The sequence below is a fragment of the Hylobates moloch genome, unplaced genomic scaffold, assembly GCF_009828535.3.
Source record: "Hylobates moloch isolate HMO894 unplaced genomic scaffold, HMol_V3 SCAFFOLD_20, whole genome shotgun sequence".
Classification (NCBI taxonomy): Eukaryota; Metazoa; Chordata; class Mammalia; order Primates; family Hylobatidae; genus Hylobates; species Hylobates moloch.
In genome coordinates this window covers 25579123-25599998 of record NW_026652295.1, presented here as the reverse complement: position 1 = coordinate 25599998, position 20876 = coordinate 25579123, and the positions used below count along the sequence as shown (strand labels likewise).

The 20876-nt window shown below is 42.9% G+C and overlaps 1 protein-coding gene, 1 long non-coding RNA gene and 2 other non-coding genes across 4 annotated transcripts; 2 read left to right on the top strand and 2 right to left on the bottom strand.

The window, feature by feature from the left end:
• The first annotated feature begins 1446 nt into the window (after window positions 1–1446).
• On the top strand, window positions 1447–15440 carry LOC131382118 (uncharacterized). The gene is made up of 3 exons (XR_009211292.1): window positions 1447–1518; window positions 7755–7894; window positions 15350–15440. It is a non-coding gene; the product is annotated as an uncharacterized LOC131382118 (long non-coding RNA).
• Window positions 3546–3618, bottom strand: TRNAR-UCG (transfer RNA arginine (anticodon UCG)). Its single transcript has one exon. It is a non-coding gene; the product is annotated as a tRNA-Arg (tRNA).
• A 1833-nt stretch (window positions 15441–17273) lies between the features above and the next one.
• Window positions 17274–17345, bottom strand: TRNAM-CAU (transfer RNA methionine (anticodon CAU)). The gene has a single exon. It is a non-coding gene; the product is annotated as a tRNA-Met (tRNA).
• A 980-nt stretch (window positions 17346–18325) lies between these two features.
• On the top strand, window positions 18326–18770 carry LOC116459902 (histone H4). The gene has a single exon (XM_032140662.2). The coding sequence runs from the start codon at window positions 18370–18372 to the stop codon at window positions 18679–18681; it is 312 nt and encodes a 103-aa protein (XP_031996553.1). The 5' UTR covers window positions 18326–18369; the 3' UTR covers window positions 18682–18770.
• The last annotated feature ends 2106 nt before the right edge of the window (window positions 18771–20876 follow it).

The window sequence follows — 20876 nt, the reverse complement described above, 5'->3', positions numbered from 1 at the left end:
TAGCAGGCAAGAGTCAATTAGGGCCTTTGAATATGCCTGCATAGTTGGGTGTCCATATGCACCTCTGCCATCTTCACGAGATAAATTTTCTCTTGGGTAGCTGCTGTTTCACCCTTGGCCCCAGAAAGAACATGCTTTGAACTAACTAGAGTTCCTACTGTGAAGCGCAAAGGAGGTAAGCTGAAGTGTACTTACATCTTAAGGTACAGTCATTCATATAATTTGGCCTAGAGCTGTTGACCTTCAACTGACACACACAGATGCTTATTGTTATATGTTTTTAAGCATTTGTGTGTGTGTGTGTTTTAATGGAGCAATAGCTGACTGAAACACATAGTCTTTGCTCCTTGCAAGTCATAATAAAAATCTTTATGGTTTTGGCTGGACATGGTGGCTCACATCTGTAACCCAGTACTTTGGGAATTGAGGCAGGAGGATTGCTTGAGGCCAGGAGTTCAAGATAAGCCTGAGCAACATAGCGAGACCCTGTCTCTACAAAAAATAAATTAGCTGGATGTGGTGGCACACACCTGTAGTTCTAGTTACTTGGGAGGCTGAGGCGGGAGGACTGGTGGTTGAGGCTGCAGTGAGCCATGATTGCACCACTGCATTCCAGCCTGGGTGACAAAGTGAGACCTTATGTCTTAAAAATATATAATATAATCTTTACGTTTTTGAACTGTAGTGGGGGCAAAATTTTACCTCTATTCTTATTACAATTTCTCCAGCTGAACCTGAGAATTAAATTGATGTAAGGCAGATTAATACAAAAAGACCATACAAATTCATTTAATAGTTTTCTGTGGCACAAGAGCCTTCATTGGAAAATGAAGATACTACAGTGCAGTGTGAGTGGAACACTTACATGCTGAATTAGACAGAAAGTGGTAAACTACGTAAATGTGACAAGGCAAAGGGGCTTGGGCTTGGGTAGTTACTTGGGTAGAAAAGTGGCTGAGAGGATAAAGGCTCATTTAACAAGATTTGTTTACACAGATTTCCCTCAGCCTCAGTTACCCTAGAAACTAGAATGAATGATACTTTCATTCTAGTTTAGGGAGGACTTATTTCACAGAGGAATTTAATCTTCTGCTTTTAAGAAACAGAATGAGAGTCCGAGTGATATTCTTGCACCTGCTATTTTTCAAGTGCCTTTAATTCAAAATAGTCACTATGCCAGAGGGGCATAGTTTTTAACTCCTTCAGAATATATCTCTTCTAATATAAAGTACAATTTACTTATATAATCTATTTATTCATTTTGTGTTTTCTGTGTTGCTTCCTCCTCTCTTCCTTCAACTCCAAACCTCTTAAGGACATGGGTTTTTGTATACTTTTGTTACCGTGTTCCTAGATTGCTAGATCCTATATTCTAGAATCCCAGTGCCTAGCAGAGTGGCTGGGGAGAGAAGCAGGCACAGGGTAGGTGCTCCATGAACATTTACAGTAGTCCCTCTTCTATCCGAGGTTTCACTTTCTGTGGTTTGTTACCCATGGTCAACTGAGGTCTGAAAATAGGTGAGTAATGTACAATAAAGTATTTTGAGGGACAGAGAGATCACGTTCATATAACTTTTATTACTGTACGTAGATTGTTATAATTGTTTTATTATTGTTAATCTCTTAAAATGCCTAATTTATAAATTAAACTTTATCATATGTGTGTATGTATAGGAAAAAACATGGTGTATATAGAGTTCAGCACTATCCAAGGTTCAGGCATCCACTGGGGTCTTGGAACATAACTCCTGTAAATAAGGGGGGCTACTCTATTAAATTCATGAATCTCTTAATCCCCTGTGCAACTGGACCCAACTCCCAGTGTTTGTGATACACATCTAGAAATCTTTCTTCTTGATTTATTTTCTTTCAATTGCTTTTTTTTAATCCAGCTCCAAAAGATGTTTTTCATATTTTTTTTTTTTCTGAATCCCACTCTCAAAGCAGAAAGGCTTACACATTCATCAAAGGGTGCATATATTTTTATTTGGTGGATTTGGGACAAGCTCCTAAATTCCGGTGACCATTTAAGACTCAGGATGTCCACAGATTTCCCTATCTTTTTCAGTTTTCTCCCTTTTGGCACTTCCCAGTCTAGAATGTCTCTCTCCTCCTTTTGGTATTCTTTGCTATCAGTGCAGTAGAAAAAGAAAGAAAAAGAAGAGAGAAAGAGTTATGACATGCAAATTTTTATATTCTTGCATCAGAATTTCCACTTTCATTAAATGTTTGAGGGAGGCTGTGGGGCCCCTGGAAAAAGTCTTGTTCATCCTCTGGTACACAGGATTACATACTGGTCAGAGAGAGAGGAGGAAGCTTTTTCCTGTTCTTAGAATCAAGAAAAAAGGTGGGCTATGTAATTCTCAAGTATCACTGTATTCATTTTAAAAGGTTACTCTTCTTTTGAGGTTATATACTTTTTCTAGTTTATAAAAGGATGCTCAGTGCAAATGGTGGGTTTTGCCATTAAGAAGGCAGAACATGGTTTTGCATGACATTAGGACATTGACACTTTCTAATCCAATAAATTTCAAAGTCTGGAAACCAGTGCTCAATCCCCATGTTTTTTATACAACTTGGAATCTACAGATGACTAGAGGAAACCAGAATCAAACAGAGCTAAGGAAGAAGCTGGGGACAGGGAGAGGTAATTATTACTCGTTTTAATATTCTTTGCTTTGATCTAGAAACACACTTATGGACTCCATGTGATTTGAATCAATGATCTCATCTGGATGTCTTATGTTTCATCATGATGTCAGCAATTGGAAATTACTTTTCCTTAATCCTAAATTATTATTAAATTCAGGCACACAAAATGTTATTTAGGAATACAAAATGTGTTTTTATATATTTTGCACAGCTGTGTTCCCTGTCTTTTCCTGTTTGCACACACACACTGTAACCAGTTGGGCTACTTTAATTACCTTTATATTTTTGCTTTGCAATATCAAATTCAATATTAGGTATTCTCATCCTTTTGATGGCAAGACACCCACAACAAAAAAGTTAAAATGGAGAGTAAGAACTAGTAACATAGGCTTCAGCAGCTGCCAAAACTCCTTAGTACACGCGCGGTCGTAGACTAAAAAAGAAATGTGAAGAGCTTTTGGCCTAGTGCTAAATCAGAAGAAGCAACAGGTTTTCTACTGTGCTAGCCATTGGGGCCTGGCATTAGTCTGAGACGCTACAGTTTGAGAAAGCTTGGCTTATAGATCTGAATTCCTTTTTTTCAGGGAATTCAATCCTTGAATTGAATCTAAGCCTACAAAACCGAAACGCAGGTGCTTAAAATCCAAACGTGGGGAGAACCTGACAGCTCCAAAATACTAGATGGCTGTATTTCAGTTTTGACTTTCCAGTCTTTCTTCACTCTGTCACTTGTTCTCCTAAGGCCTTTGTGAATGTCTCCTTCTTCCCTTTAAAGGAGAGGAGATGGAAGAAAAAAAAAGAATTCAGAAAACCCAGAGAGCTGATGATTTTTTATTTTTTTCTTGGAATGAAATGGGTAATAAAATTTTCAGGCCCCAAAACAAACCCCTGCCTAACCACGAAGGGATTCGAACCCTCAATCTTCTGATCCGAAGTCAGACGCCTTATCCATTAGGCCACGTGGTCCCTCGCAGCTTCTTCCTTGCTGCAATACTTAGAAAATAAAACGAGCTTCCCCCACACCCCCACCCCCCACCCCCCACCCCCCACCCCCCGTGTTGGCATCCGCAGCGCCCGTGTTTTCGCCAATGAGAAAATGAAAACTTTAGATTACGTGGGATATTTTGGGGCCACAGAATCGGGATTTATAAACGGTTGGGATCGACAATTATTTTAGTCTTGTGGTAATATGACTACTCCTTGGAGAGAAAAGTCGTTTGTTCTGACTCCCAAGGCAGAAGAAGTGGAGTTTATGGCATCTAAAAGATGATAAAATTCTGCATATTGTCTGCATCGAAGGATATGTTAAAATAAACTTACTCAAGGTTTCTTCCCTATGATGCTCATCCACATTCACCATTTACAGACTAGGTTCTTGCAGGGTCTGCCCAGATAGTTGTTAAGAAAACTGCACCTGGAAGGCAGTTTTACCACAAGGCAACATCTGCATCGTGGTCTTTCTCGCCATCCTGCATGGATATCTGCAGACCCTGGAGACAATTACCCCCTCCCCATGCTGTTCTGGTACTTTCTCTGATTGTGATAATATGATATCAGAGCACTTTTCTTGGTATGGTTCTGTTTCGAAAGGAAAGAAAATACTTTCCTTGGGGTTTCTCAGGAGTGTCGAGCGGACTAGAGCCATTACCAGTTTTTGAAGTTCCCATATATTAAGAAGTGAAGGAACACGAAATAAAAATGCAAAAATTTTTATTATTAACAATTTTTACATGTAATAGATGAATCAACACGAAAATGTAATGCATTAGCATCATACTATGGGGAAGATATTTATAGAATTTATAATGTTCCGTAGCGCTCTTGGCCCCATCATGGCATATAAAGTTCTATTTTGGGTGGCTTCTTTCAAGCCTGTCAGTGAATCTCTGTGAAGTCAAGTACTTCATTTGAAGATAATGTCAACAGTCTACATATAAGATATTTCCTTAATTTTCCTAAACCCCAGATATTGGGAATAATGGCTCTCCTGGCTCATTTGTGGTAAGTCTTGGTTTCTCTTGGTTAGCAAATGTAGCGGCTTCTGGTGCATAGAAATTGGGCCTTTTACGTAGTCTTTCTTTCCCTATCCATAGAATAATATCTGACAAATAGTAGGAGCTCAATAAAAATATGCCGAATTTCTCACTTACTTTTGAATAAACTTACTTTTTGAATAATTCTCACATCTTCAATGTGAGAATTATTATTATTATTATTATTATTTTTGAGACAGAGTAGGCCGGGCGCCGTGGCTCACGCCTGTAATCCCAGCACTTTGGGAGGCCGAGGCGGGCGGATCACGAGGTCAGGAGATCGAGACCACCCTGGCTAACACGGTGAAACCCCGTCTCTACTAAAAATACAAAAAAAAATTAGCCGGGCGCCGTGGCGGGTGCCTGTAGTCCCAGCTACTTGGGGGGCTGAGGCAGGAGGATGGCGTGAACCTGGGAGGCGGAGCTTGCAGTGAGCCGAGATCGCGCCACTGCACTCTGGCCTGGGCGAAAGAGCAAGACTCCGTCTCAAAAAAAAAAAAAAGAGACAGAGTCTCACTCTGTAGCCCAGGCTGGAGTGCAGTGGCACCATCTCGGCTCACCGAAACCTCCACCTCCCAGGTTCAAGCGGTTCTCCTGCCTCAGCCTCCCAAGTAGCTGGGACTACAGGCGCCCACCACCATGCCCGGCTAATTTTTGTATTTTTAGTAGAGACGGGGTTTCACTATGTTGGCCAGCTTGGTCTTGAACTCCTGACCTGAGTTGATCCTCCCACCTCGACCTCCCAAAGTACTGGGATTACACGCGTGAGCCACCACGCCTGGCCAATGTGATAATTATTTAACAATATTCTTCTATTCTGCAAAAATCTTTGTTGCTCTCTTTCTCTCTTCCTCCTTCCTGGAGAAGATTGAGAGGCTATTACAATGTTTGGATGACCCATAAACCATTATGGGCAGTGTTTGTAGAAGTATTGAGGAGTGGTTGAATTCTGGGTATGTTTTAAAGGGTTTGTGATAAAATTGGTGTGAAATAAAGAGAAAAGTCATATGTATCTCCAGTTTCTTTTGCTGTAACAACACAGTTTGCATTTACTGAGACAGGAATGACTTCAGAAAGAGAACTTTGAGGGTGGAGTGTATATGCATGTGGTGGGGATCTAGAATCTGTTTCAGGATTTACTTCAAGTTGTGTATTGAACATTCAAGTGGAGATGACTAGTGTGGAGTGGTCAGACTTAAATAAATACATACAGTCCCAAACTTTCCCTCTCCCAAGTTAGAAAAGAATTGACTTGCTGAAAAAGAAACCAATCAAGGACCAGATCATAAACATCAAAACTTTGAAGACTTTTTTCCTTTATTTCCCCCCTTATTGATTGATTGATTGCTGTACCTCCTGGAATGGGACAGAGACTTTTTTTTCTCAGGAGAGAACTGGAATAATATTCTTTGTTCACAATTGGTCAGTGGTTTCCTATTGCCCACTGAAAAATAAAATCCAAGTGTTTGCCTTGTATACTCACCCCCTTATGACCTGTTCTTTCCCTTTTTGTTCTGCCATAACTCCAGACCAATTTTAGGTATTGTAAGACCTAAAATTTCAACTACTGCCTTGAGATTTTTGACCCTCACAGAGCTCCCCAAAAATGCTTATCCACAAGTTCCCCTGTCTTGATAGCTATGACTCCCACAAGCAGGAAAGTTTCCCTACTTGTCCAGTTCCCTTATCTGACAGACCAGCTGCATCTCACTCAGGCCTCAACCTAATTGGTTTCGTCTCACTGCCAGTCCCTAAAACTGTTAAAGCAAGCCAACTACATTCTCTGGAGGGAACCAGGAGTCACCCAACCCTCTGATGACTACAAAGCCTACCTCTCACAGCCCCTAATGGTTCATTCTGCTCCTGAGTGCAAACCTTCTGTGGCCTTGCACGGTGTGCAGTGCCCTCTTTTTTCCAGGCTGTGAGTATATATGACTAATAAATTTCTGCCAGTCTCATTTATCCAGTGATGAGTGTCATGTGTCCAGCCTTCTTACTATTTAGGACAGGAGAATTTATTGTCTTTCAAGAGGTGCACAGGAGGTGATCAGAACACAGCCACTTTTCTCTCCAAATCCCTCTCCCTCACATGACCTCACCTCCATACTTCATCACACTGAATTACTTGTAGTTCCTTAAAAACCTTTAACTATTATGCTTCCTTGTATTTATTTCTTTTTGCTAGGGTGCTCTTCTCGGCTATATTGCAAGTTCTTACTCATTCAAGTTTTGGCTCAAAACCTGCCACCATTTCAGAATCAGACAATTGCCAGGGCAAAATTAATGCAGCAACCCTGTTTTAGTTTTCATTTATCCCTGTAGATAAGTGCCATGGTGATGACCCTTACTAAAATATCAGAATGTTCACATACTTACTGGGTAATAATGTTATTCTATATATCTCAAGTAGTGAGTCACTATGGACTAGGTTGTCAGCATATTTAAAGTAAGTATGATGATTCATGATGTGCACCTGGTGTCTGGTTCCACATGGCTGGCCACATGGTAGCTATGACTAGCTCCCCTTAACAACTTTGACTCTAATGCCCAAGTGGACTTTGCTATGCAAGCACATGCGTGCAGTTCACAATTGGAGAGAAAGCGCTTTCCTATCCTCAATGAAGACGTTGGATGAGAAAGCCTTCTTTAGCCTTCACCTGTTGGAGGCCAAAGGAATGAGGGACGTGACCAACTCAATATACCACTGGAGGCTATATGAGCAAACAGCAAACTGTTCTCATGAAAGCAGGATGTTGGCAAACTGACAACTGCATCTGTCACCAGAAGGAATGCTGAGGGCAATCACGTCCCAGGCACCGTGTTCCTTAAGGTTATCTATAGGAACATCTGGAGTCTGTTGAACAAAGAAAGCAATTATGTGAGCCTGTGATAAATCAAGTAGCTGATGGACAGTTACCCCTTCCTCCCTGTTCACTCCACCTAATAAATACGAAGGGCTGTAGAAGCTCAGGGCCCTTGTTCTCTAGAAGCAAGGAGCCCCCAACCCCTTCTTTTAAACAAATTCTTTTGTCTTTGTGTTCATTTCTGCGTTTGTCCTCCTTCGTTCAGTCCTACAGTAACAGCCACGAGTGGTGCCCAAACAGAGACTTGAATGAAGAAGGTCTACTGGAGCAGAGAAAGTGAAACTGATCAGATGAACCCCAGGACGAATCAGCCAGCAGAGTATATAAAGTCAGTGCCCTGAGGAGGTACTGGGAGTGGGAAGTTTCTGAATCAAGGTAACATGGGGCAGAATTTGTCTATGGAGGAGCAACATTATGTGCAGTTGCTTAATGCTCAGGTTAGCTCTCAAACACTAAGCTTCTGCAGGAGTTTATTATGCATAACCCATGGTTTCCACAGACAGGCACCCTCAATGTGGAAAACTGGAACCCAGTAGGAGAAGGATTAAAACGGGCTCATCAAAAAGTTCTCAAAGTTGATCCTTCTGTTTTCTCTGTTTGGGGTTTAGTCTGTACTGTCCTTCTGCCATTGTTCCCTTCTTATTCTGCTGGACCACAGGAGCCATGTTCTGAATCTCAAAAATTGAAGGAATCTTTTGTCCTACCCACAGCATGCATTGAAAATGATAAACAGGAGGCCAGGCACGGTGGCTCACGCCTGTAATCCCAGCACTTTGGGAGGCCGAGGCGGGCGGATCATGAGGTCAGGGGATTGAGACCATCCTGGCTAACACAGTGAAACTCCGTCTCTACTAAAAATGCAAGGAAATTAGCCAGGCGTGGTGGTGGGCGCCTGTAGTCCCAGCTACTCGGGAGGCTGAGGCAGGAGAATGGCGTGAACCTGGGAGGCGGAGCTTGCAGTGAGCTGAGATCGTGCCACTGCACTCCAGCCTAGGCGACGGAGCGAGACTGTCTCAAAAAAAAAAAGATAAACAGGAAAGGATGAAAATTGGCCGGTACTGTCCCCCCAATAGCAGAAACGTCTGTATTGCCTCCTTCAGTAGCAGAAAGAGACCCCAATACAAAGAATTCTTTGTGCTGCTGCCATAGCTGGAGAGCCCCTAGGACCTTGCGCTTTTCCTATTTCCGTAAGGCCCAATCAGAATAATCCACAGCAGTTTACTTATGAACACACCCCGGTAGAGTTTAAGTTGTTGAAGGAATTAAAAGCTAGTGTAGTTAATAATGGAATACAGAGCCCATTTACTTTAGGATTGCTAGAATCTGTACTCGGTGCTATGTGCCTTCCACCCTTTGATATAAAGCATTTGGCTCGCGCTTGTTTGTCTGCTAGTGCATATCTGACATGGAATTTAAAGTGGCTAGAACTGTGTGCTGATCAGGCTAGACAGAATCTTGCTGCCGGACATGGGGACATTACAGAGGATATGCAACTGTGTAATGGCCCTTATTCAGATCTGCTGAAACAATTGACACTCCCAGGCGCTGCTTACAAGCAGTCTGCCTTGGCCGCTAAACGCGCCTGGGACACCATTCCAGAGCAAAGAATCCCAGTACAATCTTTTCTACAAGTTACGCAAGGGTCGCAGGAGTCCTATGCACATTTTGTTGTACGATTACAAGAGGCAATGAGGCATCAGATTCCTCATACCACTGCTGCAGCAGTGCTTACTTTGACTCTAGCTTTTGAAAATGTAAATACAGATTGTAAACGTGCTCTGGCACCTGTGAGGTGTACAAAGATCTTAGGAAATTTTCTCAAAGCCTGTCAGGATGTGGGAACTGAACTCCATCGTTCTACAATGTTGGCTCAAGTAATGGCTAATTTAGTAGTAAACAAATCTAGAAAGGGCCAAGGATCAAGCCCTAAAGTAGGAAAATGTTATAATTGTGGAAAAATTGGACATTTCAAAAAAGAATGCCGTCAGACCTCTGGGCAGAGAGGATCTTATAATGCAGTTCTCCCCGACAGAAAAAACACCAGGACTTTTCACTCGTAATAAAGGAAATCATTGGGTTAATCAATGCCGCTCAAAATTTCATCAGAATAGCACCCCCGTCAGGAAACGAGAAGGCGGCCTGGATCCGGGCCCCTCAAACAATGAGGGCATTCGCTATCCAGGCCACAACCCCGTTTCAGGGATGGGTTCCCAGAACATTGATTCCCTCTCCCCAGGAACACCCAGAAGCACAGGATTAGATCTCCCAGTCAGAGAACAGGTTACATCTGTTGGAGGAGACAAACCCACGAAGATTCCCACTGGTATTTGGGGACTTTTGCCAACAGGATATATGGGATTAATTTTGGGCAAAAGCCGTCTTAACTTACAGGGCATTACCATGGTCCCCAGAGTTGTTGACTCTGATTATGAAAGAGAAATTCAAGTAGTAGTAATGTCACAAGATCTTTGGGTTTTTGAACTGGGAGAATATACTGCTCAACTATTGCTTATTCCCTGCAAGTTGCACGCTTCCCCATGAAAGGAAAAACGAGGGAATCAAGGATTTGGAAGTACAATGAGGCAGTAAATTTATCTATCACAACCCATAGCATTTAATCGACCCACCTGTTCAGTGCAAATTAAAGGAAAGAAGTTCTATGGGCTTATGGATACGGGAGCTGATATGTCAGTAATATCCAAACACTATTGGCCCACCATCTTGACCCCTGCAATCAACTTCTACATCCCTAGTGGGACTAGGAAAGCTCAAAGTGTTCAATGGAATGCTGAGATTTTATCCTGTCTCAGACCGCATGGACAGTCATGTACTTTTCAACCTTATGTCGCAAATATAGCTGTTAACCTATGGGGCCGAGATTTACTGACAGCATGGGATATGAGACTTAAAAATGAAACTATTGATAATCCAGGATTTAAAATGTTAAAGAAAATGGGATTCAGAGTGGAAAAGGCTTAGGAAAGCCCCTGCAGGGAAATCCTGATCCAATATCAGTAACTGGACAAAACAGAAAAGGGCTAGTTTATCAGGATTTTTGGCGGGGGTCATTGATATTTCTCCTCCACTCACTGCTTTGCCGCTAGAGTGGCTGACTGACAAACCTGTGTGGGTGGATCAGTGGCCCCTATCACAGGAGAAACTGATGCAACTCCATCAGCTAGTGAGAGAGCAATTGGAAGCAGAACATACAGAATAGTCATCCCCTGGTATTCACCAGTATTTGTGATCCAAAAATGTCAGGAAAATGGCGACTGCTACATGATTTGAGAGCTATTAATGCACAGATTAAACCAATGGTTGCATTACAGCAAGGTCTGCCATCCCCAGCAGCCATTCCAAGAGATTGGCCTCTTGTAGTAATAGGTCTTAAAGATTTTTTTTTTTTACTATACCATTACACAAAAAGGATAAGCCTCAATTTGCCTTCTCTGTGCCTTCTATTAATCAAAGAGAGCCTGTCTCTCGCTATCAGTGAAAAGTTTTAGCCCAAGGCATGCTCAACAGTCCTATTATGTCCGCATTTTGTAGGAAAAGCTTTAAAGGAGCCTCGCAATATATTTCCCAATGCCTACATCATTCATTATATGGATGATATTCTTTTGGCCGCTCCTACAGATCAAATGTTACATCAGTTATTCAGGGAACTAAAACGAGCCTTGACTGCATGGAATCTCAAAATAGCTCCTGAAAAGGTGCAAACAACCTACCCATACCAGTACTTAGGTATTATTGTTACTGGAAGAAGTGTTCGGCCTCAGAAAGTAACTCTTTGTAGGGACAGGGTACAAACTCTGAATGACTTCCAACAATTATTAGGGGATATCAATTGGCTGTGCCCGATGCTAGGTATTGCCATCTGCCAACTCACACACATTTATCAAACCCTCCAAAGAGATTCTTCATTAGATTCTCCTCGGCAACTTACTAAGGAGGCAGAAGCTGAGTGACAGCTTGTAGAACAGATCCTTCAGCAACAACATGCCTCCCGGCTACAGCCACAAAAGCCTTTGCTTTTGTTTATTCTTCCTACCCCCCATTCTCCATCAGGATTTTTAGGCCAATTCATAGACAAATCTGTAATGGTAATATAATGGCTTTTTTTTTTTTTTTTTTTGAGACGGAGTCTCGCTCTGTCACCCAGGCTGGAGTGCAGTGGCGCAATCTCGGCTCACTGCAAGCTCTGCCTCCCGGGTTCACGCCATTCTCCTGCCTCAGCCTCTCCGAGTAGCTGGGACTACAGGCGCCCGCCACCACGCCCGGCTAATTTTTTTTTTGTATTTTTAGTAGAGACGGGGTTTCACTGTGGTCTTGATCTCCTGACCTCGTGATCCGCCCGCCTCGGCCTCCCAAAGTGCTGGGATCACAAGCGTGAGCCACCGCGCCCGGCCAATATAATGGCTTTTTTTTTTAAATTCAATCAGACAGTGAAATCTTTGCAAGTTTATCTTTCTTTAATTACTCAACTTATAACAATAGGTAGGCATAGATAAAAAATGCTTACGGGATATGATCCTGATAAAATTACTGCTCCCTTGGATTCCCAACAACAGGTCGCAGCATGGGAAATGTCAACTGCATGGCAAATTGCTTTTGCAGATTTTGTGGGAATAATAGATAACCATTATCCATCGGACAAGATTTTGCAATTTTATAAAGTTCACCCTTTTATCCTCCCTGTAATTACTCATCACAAGCCCATTCCAGGTGGAAAGACATATTTTACCGATGTCTCTTACAAAGGACGCACAGCTATTTATGCAACTAAGCATACTCAAACAATAAAGATCTCTGGAGTTTCAGCTCAATGCTCAGAGTTAATGGCAGTTATTCAGGTTTTAGAGCTCACGGCTTTATCTCCTATTAATATTGTCTGTGATTCAGCCTATGTTGTAAATGCAGCTAGTTGCATTGAGACTGCCACTATTAAGGGCATCCTAGAACCAGAGCTGCTTAATTTGTTTCTAAGACTTCAACAAGCTATTCTCTCTCCTGCTGCTCCTATTTGCTCTCACACGCAACTTCTTGGACCACTATCTCAAGATAATGATAAAGCAGATAAATTAACTGGTTCTGTATTTCAACAAGCCCAAGCTTCCCATGCATTACTGCATAAAAACACCTCTGCCCTTACTCATATGTTTCATCTGCCTTGCAGCCAAGCTCAAGCTATTGTGCAAGCCTGCCCCACTTGTCAGCATGTCCCTGGTGTTGCACCCGTGGAAGGATGCGACCCACGAGGCTTGGCTCCAAATGAAATCTGGCAGATGGATGTTGCACATACAGCAGTCTTTGGCAACCTTAGCTATGTTCATGTGACTATAGACACCTACTCCAATATGTTACATGCCACATGTCAAACAGGGGGAACTGCTGGCCATGTCCAATGGCATTGTTTGTTGTCATTCGCCCATATGGGGGTCTCTAAACAATTAAAAACTGACAATGGACCTGCTTATGTTAGTCATGCTTTTCAAAATTTTTTACAGTTATGGGCAATCACTCATAAGACAGGAATTCCTTACAGTCCCCAAGGACAAGACATTATAGAGCGGGCACATTAAACACTACAGCGTATGTTGAGAAAAAAAGGGGGAATAGGAGACCAGCTACCACCTTAAACAAAATTACATTTAGCCTTGTTTACTTTAAATTTTTTGATGCCTGGTATGGATGGTAAGACTCCGGCAGAACAACATTGGCAAGTGTTAGAGGGAAAGAGGCAAGTTTATCCAAAGGTGTTATGGAAATCCCCGGAAGAAGGACAATGGAAAGGCCCAGTGGATTTGCTGATGTGGGGATGAGGGTATGCTTGTGTTTTTACAGGAGATGGACAAACTGTGTAGGTGCCCTCCAGGTATGTGCAACCATGGAACGGGAGACTGGAGGGATCCGTGGATCGCAACTATGGGCCCGGTTCCCCCAGTACAAGCCATAGGCCAGTTGAATCTGAATGCGAAGATGGAATGAGGGCCGACTGGAGTCACATTGACATCCACCCTCATAACATGGGGACAGATCAAGAAAACCACGCAGAAAGCTGAGAAAATGCTGGAGTGCCAGGCTCAGGCAAAAACCCCTGACTCGATGTTCTTGGCCATGCTAGCTGTAGTGTCCTGTGCAGTTTGTTTCCCCTGTGTAGAAGCAAAAACGTGTTGGGTATATGTTCCTAACCCCTGAGTAGTGCGACCTGTACTCTGGAGTGACACTCCTCCTGAGGTATATCATGATCAGGGAGCATGGACCCCAGGACCCCTAACTCCCCCTGACACAGAACAATTAGACTCTCAGAACAATAGTATCAATTACACCGCCCCATTGGAGGGACTCCCTTTATGCATCACCAAGGACACATTGCTCAATGGCAGTTGCCTTGCAGTCCAATCCCAGGCATGGTTGAGTCACCATGGAAAAATTATGTACCTATCAGGCCTTAGCTCTATTAATATTACTGATGGATTTACTAATCCCTCCCGGCCCCATCGTCCAAATTGTATTGATTATACAGAATGGGCTCCCTTCAATAATTCTCACCCCCCTCCTTGGATCCAGTGTCTTGGCCCCTTAGCTAGACAAGTCTATGTTAATGGGAGACATTATTGACTGGGGTCCCTGTGGTCATTTGGATGGGAGACATGGGAATCAGACCTCATGGCACAAACTTTGCTGCCACTGGTGGTGAACATTTAACATTTCTTCGCTATATCGCATTGGGATTCAATCCTAATCTGCCAGGCAACTTGCTTGGCATGGAACAGGCTTTAGTCCGCCTTTGCCTCAGTGGCATCATCAAGGAAAGAGGGGCCCAACTCAGCAGTCAATATGGAAGTTAGCACTCCCATTTATGAATGGCAGCATCTGGGTCAGGATATTATCCAATAATAGTAATAGGACTCAACACAGTTTTAATGTTACCTTTGTAAGAAATATTACTACTTAATTTACAATTTGTGTTTTTAATCCTTGTATCTTTCTGGCAGCTAAAAAGGACCAACTCCAGGTAAACGTCACCCAATTGACTTGTGACTCCTGTCAACTGTATCACTGCATAAATCATAGCACGATACAAACGCACAACATATCCACCTTAGTAATTCCGGGTCGCATTCCCAGACTATGGATTCCTGTCAATTTGTTTGAGCCTTGGGTGGCTATCCCCGTTTTACATTTTGTACAACTCCTTCTTACTCAGCTCACTCATTGTGCTTGTAGAGCCTTAGGCATGGTAATTTTTGCTACAGTCTCCCTAGTTACACTAATAACCTCTGTTGTAGTGTCCTCAGTAGCACTGCACAGCTCTATTCAAACAGCTCAATATGTGAAAAATTGGACGCGTATGGCCAACCAGGCACGGAAGCTTCAAAATAAAATTAACACCAAAATACAAACAGAGGTGGCAACGTTAAAGACTACTGTCCTGTGGCTAGGAGAACAAATACAACGTTTGCAGTTGCAGCAGCAATTGCATTGTCATTTTAACCATACTGATATTTGTGTAACTAATTTATGTAATATAATCAAAGTGAATATCCACGGAGACTTGTAAAGGCCCATTTGCAGGGGCTTTTACATCCAATGTTACTTTTGATATTAATGATTTACAGAGTAAAATTCTTGATTTGAATAGGCCAACTTAAGAGTATCAGCCCTCTTTAGAAGCTTGGACCTAATTCCAGCAAGGTTTAGAGAAGCTTAACTCTTGGACCTACTTTAAACAGCACCTCAATGTCTCTTTTATAATTATAGGAATAATGTTCTTGTGTCTCTATTTTCTGTTTATAGTCTATAAAATCGGCTGGACCACCAACTGGCAATTGAAAGCTGCACAGCCTGGAATTGCCTTTATTCAATTAATGCAAAAACAAAAACGGGGAGATGTTGGAGGCCAAAGGAATGAGGGACGTGACCAACTCAATATACCACTGGAGGCTATATGAGCAAACAGCAAACTGTTCTCATGAAAGCAGGATGTTGGCAAACTGACAAGTGCATCTGCCACCAGAAGGAATGCTGAGGGCAATCGTGTCCCAGGCACCGTGTTCCTTAAGGTTATCTATAGGAACATCTGGAGTCTGTTGAACAAAGAAAGCAATCATGTGAGCCTGTGATAAATCCAGTAGCTGACAGACAGTTACCCCTTCCTCCCTGTTCACTCTACCTAATAAATACCAAAGGCTGTAGAAGCTCAGGGCCCTTGTTCTCCAGAAGCTAGGAGACCCCGACCCCTTCTTTTAAACAAATCCTTTTGTCTTTGTCTTCATTTATGCGTTCATCCTCCTTCATTCAGTCCTATAGTAACAGCCACATTCACCTGTGTATATATATATATTTTTCTGCTTTTCTTGCATTGTATCCTGTGCTATAATGAATCTTTTTTGTTTTTATTTTTAAAACATGTCCTTTAACCCAAACAAAAAATGGTCAATAGATATAATAAATCTTAACTGAGAGTATGGTGAGTCATGTGATTACTTCCGGTGAATTACTGAATTAGTGGGTGGTCATGGGATTACAAGCACTATTCTCCTTATTCCCAGTGCACTTGGTGTACAATCCTTTCACAGAACTACTGTATTGCACTCTACGTATTTACTTGTTTAAAAGCATATGGACCAGGCGCGGTGGCTCAAGCCTGTATCCCAGCAGTTTGGGAGGCCGAGGCCGGCGGATTGCCTGAGGTTAGGAGTTCAAGACTAGCTTGGTCAACATGGTAAAACCCTGTCTTTATTAAAAATACAAAAATTAGCTGAGTGTGATGGCAGGCACCTGTAATCCCAGCTACTTGGGAGGCTTAGGCAGGAGAATCTCTTGAGTCCAGGAGGTGGAGGTTGCAATGAGCCAAGATTACGCCACTGCACTCCAGCCTGGGCAACAAGAGCGAGACTCCATCTCAAAAACAAACAAACAAAAAACAAAAAACAAAAACGACAAAAGCATATCTAGACTGTAGACTACTTAAGGTTGTTTTTTTTTTCTTAGTTCCTAATACAGTATGTGACACATAAATACCTGAATAGGAATCCTTTCTGAGAGAGAGAAGCATAAAACAGTCCACACATATGTTTAAAAACTAAGCACAGCGAATAGTTCTATTTGAGATATTAAAGGACGGTAGAGAGTAGAGACACATTTACCAGTAGGGTCCGTAAAAATGTTTTTCTCAGGTCAGAGTTCAATCACTGCTATGAAGACTCCACACCCACCTCAAAATGCAACTCATTTTCCGAGATTAAGATCCTTGTAGGTGCAAAGAATCTGTGTGGGGATTTACGGATTCCTAGTCAATTGCCTTAACTACTTAGCAAATAGTGCTTTCTGAATTATGTATCAAAAGATATAAAACTCCTTTCCTGGGCTCCCACCCCGCCCTTGGCACTCAGTTTATGGAAGCATTCTCCTTGCTTGGCAGGTTAACTTAACAACTGTCATAACTGGCTGCAACAGTGGCATAGCCACTTTGGCAACAAGATGAATTTGCTTTGTTTAGAGATGAAATATTGATTAATGACACTTGAGTGTCTATGAAAATCAAAATTGTACATGCAGAGATTGTAGTTTCACATTATTTCCCGGAAATGCTTGTAATTCTGGAAATAAAAAAAAAAACTCGGCTTCATTTCGTTTTCTTCATTGTTTAACCTAAAAAACTGTAACTTAAAAAAAAAGGGATCCTCAGGAAAATAGACAGGGGAAAAAAAGAAAGGACTAGCAGAGGATGGTTTCGATCCATCGACCTCTGGGTTATGGGCCCAGCACGCTTCCGCTGCGCCACTCTGCTGCTTCGTCGAGGAAGTTGTCTCACAGTACTCTTAACTACTTACAGGCGATGCGTTCAGACTACCTCATAATTTAAGAAAAAGCCTACGAGCAGTTGCCTACTTAATACTTTGGCTACCACAGCTTGCCAACTCACTTTGGAAAAAGGCATCTACCAGAATCAAACAGAAAACAAAACTAGGGATAGAAAAGTAAGTATCAGTACACTAGTGGGCCAGGCGCAGTAGCTCACGCCTGTAGTCACTGCACTTTGGAAGATCAAGGCAGGCAACATAGTGAGACCCTCTCTCAATAAAACAAAAAAAGGGAAAAAAAAACCCCACCCGAAACCTACACACTGGGTGCAGTTGTGAGGGGCAGTTAGATATTTAAATGACAATTACAAATTTTAATAAGCAGAGAAAGAAGAGAACAAACTGGGAATAGAATCAGGCCTCCGCGCGGAGGGCGATAATTCTACCACGAATCACGAACTACCATGCCTTCGCCATCGGGAAGAAAACCCTTTCGGTTATGTTTCCCTTGGCTTGGTGATGGAGAGGGTGAAATCTTGCAGTTTTCAAACACTTCCGAAGGGGGGTTTCAGTCCGCATGTGCTTTACAGCAGGCAGCAGAAATGCCAGTCACTGTGACCTTGGGGACAAACTACTCCTCAGGCTTCCGGTCTTGTGGACCGAGGCTCCTCTCCAATCGTCCTAAAGCAACTGAAGCAACAATTGATAATAATTTAAACATGTTAATTTCTTCCATTTGATTTGGTTGTTAAAACAGCCTTAAAACTGCTATGCCTATTTCCCAGCAATTGCGAGAGACGCCTCCGCGGAGCGGGCGCTCAGATGCCAAACGCTGGAGTCGTTGGTGACGTCATCCAGATCTGGGCTATGTAGGGTGGGGCCGAGAAGCAGGACCAAAGTTCCCGTATGCGCGCTTTCAGTCTTCAATTAGGTCCGAATTCTCTGCATATAAAGGCGTTGCTTTGCTTTGGCGTTTAGGTTTCTTAAGCTGCTTTAGAGAGCTGGTTAATTATGTCTGGCCGTGGTAAGGGTGGAAAAGGTTTGGGTAAAGGAGGCGCCAAGCGTCACCGCAAGGTTTTGCGCGACAATATTCAGGGCATCACTAAGCCAGCTATCCGGCGCCTTGCTCGTCGCGGCGGTGTTAAGCGAATTTCTGGCCTTATCTATGAAGAGACTCGCGGCGTTCTGAAGGTGTTCCTGGAGAACGTGATTCGTGACGCTGTTACTTACACAGAGCACGCTAAACGCAAGACTGTGACAGCAATGGATGTGGTTTACGCGCTGAAGCGACAGGGGCGCACTCTTTACGGCTTTGGTGGCTAAGCCTCCTTCTTGCTCCACTTTGTTTTCGTATTCAACCAAAGGCCCTTTTCAGGGCCGCCCACTTTTTTCGTAAAAGAGCGGACATCTTGTTATCCTGCTTTGTTCCAGGCTTTTGCTGAGTAGTTACTGTGCACGTGTGTTGATTTGCAGGTAATGTTTAACTACTCATAGTTAATCTCGCATGTTTAGGATTTGGGCATGAAGTACTTAAAGCTAGTGTTTCCTGCTTGTGGGTAGTTGGTATGTGGAATATGTTTAGTTTTTTGTGACACCTTAACACATTAGGTATCAGTGAGTAAGCTGGGTTGGCACAGTTTATATAATTCCCGTGGGCCTTCCCCTTTCAGTTTAAGCTTGAAGTGTTCGTAAGGTTCTCAAGGACTACAGAAGTGGGAAACGGAGAGACTGCAAGTTACCCTTTTCAAAATGGCGGGAAGGGCTAAGAACAAAGAAAGCTCGCACCCAGGCGGCGGGCCTTAAATAGGCGAATCCGTGAGCGCAACACATCTGCCTAAGTAGGATCACAGACCTAAGTCCAGGCGGCGTGCACGCTGCTGATTTTGTCTTGGTGACAAAACTTTGGTCAACAAAAGGTAATGTGGGGTAACAATATAAATGTTTACTCGAGAGCTTGCAAGTATTGTTTCCAATAGACCTAAAATGTGTTTCTGAATATTACGAAAATATTAAAAGGTAGGTAGAGTATCGCTTAGTGAGCAACATAGAAACATCACCATAACTTTTTTTGTTGTTGTTGAGACGGAGTTTTGCTGTTTCATCCAGGCTGGAGTGCAGTGGCGCGATTTCGGCTCACCGCAACCTCCGCCTTACGGTTTCAAGCGATTCTCCTGCCTCAGCCTCCTGAATAGCTGGTATTACAGCCGCCCGCCTAATTTTTGTGTTTTTAGTAGAGATGGGGTTTCACCATGTTGGCCAGGCTGGTCTCGAACTCCTGATCTCGTGATCCGCCCGCCTCGACCTCCCAAAAGTGTTGGGATTACAGGCATGAGGCACTGCGCCCGGCCACCAAAACTTAAATTCTTAACCAGCAATGATGGCCTTTTGAAAAAATATACATTCAGGCGTCAGGACAATGATTTGCTAGAGACCAAACCTGTAGGAGATTTGGATTGGCTTTTTTTTTTTCCTTTTTTGAGGCGGAGTCTCACTCTGTTGCCATGCTGGAGTGAAGTGGCGTGATCTCCGCTCACTGGAACTTCTGCCTCCCGGGTTCAAGCGATTCTACTGCCTCAGCCTCCCAAGTGACTACAGGCTCGCGCCACCACGCCCAGCTAATTTTTGTATTTTTTCGTATAGGTGGGGTTTCACCATGTTGGCCAGGATGGTTTCCATCTCTTGAGCTCCTGATCCGCCCCCCTCAGCTTCCCAAAGTGTTGGGATTACAGGTGTGAGCCACTGCGCCCGGCCTAGATTGGCTTTTCTAATGGTATCATTTTCCTTGGCTTCTATACTCTGTCCTGAGCAGAAGTGACTTTTATATACTTAGTTGAAATCAGGTTAATATGCTTGTCAGGAACAGTTTATATGTACATACTGGTGCACCACATCAGAGACACATGTCTGGTTTATCTACGTTGAAGAGAATAGGACAATTGCTGGTTTAGGATGATAGTTCCATTGTAAAATCAGATTTTTCCTCTTTGTGGTCAGCAAGCAAATTATAGGGTTATAACTTTGAAATCGAGAAAATCAATGGAGTTACTTTGAGTTTCATCTTTTTTAAAGATATGGACTTGTTCATTAATATGAAAAGAACGATGTTATCGGAGCTAAGGCACTGGTTTGTATGAGGATAGAAATTTAACAACAACAAAAATTGAGCAAGTAACGTATGCCAGGTACTGTTCATGGCTCTGAGAATTACAGGAGTGAATGACAGTGAACAAAACAGTATTTGCTGTATGCATGGAGTCTGTTGGGTGTGCGTTCACACACAAAGTAAGTGAAACTGTATCAGATGGTGCTAAGTGCTATCACTGAAACAGGCTAAAGACGTGTGGAGGGAGGAGGTGATGTTTAATTAATTATTTTTTTGAGATAGGGTCTTGCTCTGTTGCCCAGGCTGCAGTGCAGTGGCGCGATCTCGGCACATTCCACCACCACCTCGCTTAGGTTCGAGCAATTCTAGTGTCTCAGCCTCCTGAGTAGCTGGGATTACAAGCATGCGCCACCAC

Excerpts from the sequence above, each read along its gene's own strand:
- LOC116459902 (XM_032140662.2), top strand. The coding sequence starts at position 18,370 with ATGTCTGGCCGTGGTAAGGGTGGAAAAGGTTTGGGTAAAGGAGGCGCC.